Source organism: Acanthisitta chloris, unplaced genomic scaffold, assembly GCF_000695815.1.
Source record: "Acanthisitta chloris isolate BGI_N310 unplaced genomic scaffold, ASM69581v1 scaffold156, whole genome shotgun sequence".
NCBI classification, from domain to species: domain Eukaryota; kingdom Metazoa; phylum Chordata; class Aves; order Passeriformes; family Acanthisittidae; genus Acanthisitta; species Acanthisitta chloris.
This window is the reverse complement of record NW_008677384.1, coordinates 2,687-6,487: the sequence shown is the minus strand read 5'-3', so window position 1 is coordinate 6,487 and position 3,801 is coordinate 2,687. Positions and strand designations below refer to the sequence as shown.

General features: G+C 37.5%; 1 protein-coding gene across 2 annotated transcripts in view; it reads right to left on the bottom strand.

Moving 5' to 3' along the window:
* The window catches only part of KATNAL2 (katanin p60 subunit A-like 2), a 22,871-nt gene that overhangs the window by 17,519 nt on the left and 1,551 nt on the right, over positions 1–3,801 (bottom strand). Inside the window, exons 3-6 of one of the 2 annotated variants that reach the window (XM_009076463.1) lie at positions 3,080–3,122; positions 2,575–2,686; positions 1,447–1,542; positions 838–936 (exon numbers count right to left, since the gene is read on the bottom strand). In XM_009076463.1, coding sequence (XP_009074711.1) covers positions 838–936; positions 1,447–1,542; positions 2,575–2,686; positions 3,080–3,122 — 350 coding nt within the window. The remainder of the gene's footprint in view (positions 1–837; positions 937–1,446; positions 1,543–2,574; positions 2,687–3,079; positions 3,123–3,801) is intronic. The other variant, XM_009076464.1, reaches the window with a different exon arrangement.

The window sequence follows — 3,801 nt, the reverse complement described above, 5'->3', positions numbered from 1 at the left end:
TGGGAGTCGATCTGGGGGGAGGTACAGGGTTGCATCAGTCCATTGGCGATGAGCAGTTGTATTATGCATCACTGATTTTATTTTGTTGGTGGCATTTTCCTTTCACTTTTATTATCCATTAGCATTTTACTTCATTCTGCTCTTTATTAAACTGTTCTTATCTCAACCTACATATTTTATTTTATTTTCTCCTTCCCATTCCTCCAGGTTGAGGGGGAAGGGGGGAGGAGGGAGTGTGAGCAGCTGCGTGGTTCTTGACTGCTGGCTGGGGCTGAACCATGACATGCACTTACATTCCTAAACATGCCCATAGATTAGAGGAGTGAAAAGTCTAACTGTGGGTCACCGAATTGTCACATTCTGTGTTCTGAAAGGCTCCTCAAGTGTAGCAGTTGTCAGGCAGACTGGCACCATGTAAGCTGGATGCTCTGTCTGAGAAACTCTAGCTTGTGTCAAGAACTGATTACTGAAAATTTCTCTCGACCATCTAAACTCAGTCCTTTTCTCAGCTGAGGTAAATGCTAAAAACATACTGAATTCAATGGAACTGGAATCTCACCCTCAGAATTTCTGTAGGTTTCTGCAATTATTATTATTTTCATCATAAGGTACAATTTCTATGTGTTGCCTATTTTCATATTCAATGAGTAAACAACTGCCAGCAAATCAAATCAGCATCAAGTGACTATTCCTTCAAGAAGGAAATACACCTTTTAGAAACCTAAGCCCTCTTTTTAGTGCTTGGAAACAAAGACAACATTGTATTTTATTTTGTTCGTGGTTATGTAAAACTCCTGTTCATATTAACTGGATGGAAGTATGAACAGAAGCACTTACTGATGGATCTGGATCATAATTAAGGCTGTTCAAGGCAATTCCATTTGGTGATACACTGACAGCATCCTGAATCATCCCACTGAAGTCCATTACTTGGCCCTAAAGGAGAAAATAATGTTGTAATAGACTTTACCGTTATGGATGCTCTACTGTTAAAAATACATTGGACCAAATTTTGCTTGCAGTTACAGCAGTGGCTTTCCTTACTGCATATACAGTCCTAATTCTGGCAAAAAATGACTGTAAAATCTGTGGTAGAAATGAGAATAAAACACACATCTCGGTCATTGCAAGAATTTAACTGCAAAGCCTCTCATGATCTCATTCAGGAATTCAAAATCTATCTCCGGTTTTAGCTACTACCACTGGGTTTTAAAAAGAGAAATATTCTCCCTTTTTGAGTATGTTTGAATAGTATTTAATACCCAAAAAAGCCCCCTATGCAAAGAACTATTACCCAAATCATAGAATTGACCCTTCAGCTGACTATACAGGAACATCTGAATAACAAGAGACACAGAAAGCTAATGTTTGATATTTTTTAAAAACTGCATGTTTTTTTCTACATACATAATCCTATGACAAATCACATACCACGTTTCCACTAACCTTTCTTGGGTGAGTGCTGTCTCCTCCACTTTTGCTGATTGCTGAGATACTTAAGCCAAAGTCAGATTGTTCCAGAGTAAGTGCACTGTCATTACTCTAAAGAAAAATTAATTTTAAAACAAGTGTGTTGACAAGTAGATGAATAGCAGATAGCACATTATAGGTATCATCCCACCTCTTTATACATGCCCAGATGACTTGTATAATTACATGGAAGTTTCAAGAGTAATCCCCCATTTGTCAGGCAAACACCACTCTACAGTTAGACTTCATCTGACTGGTGACAGCAGTGAAAGCCATGGCTGTAGAGCTCAGCATTCAAGTAATTTCAGGTACAGAGCTTCCATTCTAAGTTGCAGAAAAGTGCATTTTACATAATTACAAGAAGCAGCACTTGTGAACAGTGGGAATGACAGGCAAGTGCAAGGCACAGCATGTCAACTCAGAAATGGGGACCCATTTTAGGATTGTAAATTACTTTGCTTTTCACTTCACAGTGAATATCAAATTTTCACAATTATTGCTGTAAAATCCAAAAGGTAATGTTTTGGGGTTTTTTTAGGGGCAAGAACAGGTCAGAGATGAGCTCCTCTTGGTGCAAGAATATAGACAAGCCTTTAAAAAAAGCTGTAACAGACACAGTGCTTGCCCACCAACCTACTGTTCCTGCCCCACCCTCTGTAAGAGAGGATAATAAAGTATATCTTAGCAAATGAGACTCTTAAACCTGAAAATTACAGAGCCAAATTACTCCCCCAGTCTCAAACACTTTATGCACTGTGAAGATGCTTGCAAGTGGCACCAGACTTTCTCCTTGATTGTTTTGTTTTCTAGCACTAGAGGATGAATATACTGATATTAATGTGAGAACTCTGATTGCTTTCAGTATAGTTTGGATTATATGATTCCTTTTCCTCTAATATTTGCCTGTGACTTGTCCTTCAACTCACAGCCATAAAGTGTATTCTCTTGAAGTCTTGCACCTATAATCTTTAAATTACAAAATCAGTAAAGCCCATTAGTTGCAATATTAATTGCATAACTCCCATCCTCTTGCTGCCTATAGACTCTCAAAATAAAATCACATTAATTTCCACTGCTGCCAAGAAAAAATATGTTTCAACCTACCTCCTTGGTAGATGATTTAGATCCTAGTGTAATCCCAGGTGAAGTCTTTGACACTGGTTGTTGCACTGTCTGTTGATTGAGCCTTGGTAGAGTATGAGAAGAGCTTGTTGCCCTAGAATTAGAGAAATAATTAAAGACTTTCATAACTTCTTTCTTCCTTCAAAATAACAAAAGATTAAAAGGTAGAGTTTTCAAATGAAGCAGTCTTGGGCTAACTTTGCTCCCACGGAAGTTAGGGCATCAATTTAAATCACAGCAGCGTTCAATGCTTACTGCTTTCGAACACCCTACACCACCTAATCCACACTGCAGAGACTCTGTAAATTGTCTGTCTCTCCATTAGGGAAATAAGTCTCTATTTTCTCTAACAGATGCACCACATAGTCAGCAGCATGGCTCTAGGCTTTAGTGTTCCTATGGTATCACAACATTATTTTAACCACACTGCTATTGCTTTTATAGGAAACTTTTCTACCCAGAAAAACACCTCATGTCTTTCTCTTACCTTCTTGGCCTTCCTCCAGATCTCAGCTGTTGTTTATTTTCTGCTGTGGCAAAATTAATTTTAAAATGAAGAATCATTAAGGATATAAAAAAGGGCAATTTGACTTTTCTTTTTCCCCTTCAAAAACATTTTTGAGCACACATTAATAACCTTGGAAATAACAATGCATAAACAGGAACAGTGTGATTATAAGCACTGCAAACTTGCAAAAGCTTTTTGAAAAGAAACTGATATTGGTGAGAGCAGTTTTGCTTCAAGTTTATTACATTCTAGGCTCACTCAGTCTCTGGTTTCTCTGCTTACATTTTAAAACCAGTATCATGTTCACAGTAAAATGGACACTACCAGAAATTAGATTACACACAGTAATTTAATATATTACACAGAATGCTTATTTAATGCTAATAAATTTTCATTGCTGAATTGGGAAATATGAATTTGCTTCACTCCTCTTAAGAGTAATCATGTTCAACATAACAAGGCAGCATAAATGCCACATTGCAAGAGTGGTTATCAAGCTATGCTATTTTTTTGCATTTATATAATTTGAAACAATTGCTTTCAAAGAAAAGCTTCTTTCACAAAATGTCAAACTTGCAAATCCCAGGTATGAACTCATAAAGCCAATGGTTTGTACCCTACCAGCATGCCCTTGGTTGTTCCAAACCACATCTCCTATCAGTGTTCTCTGTACAATGCTTTCCACTCAAGATTCTCACAAC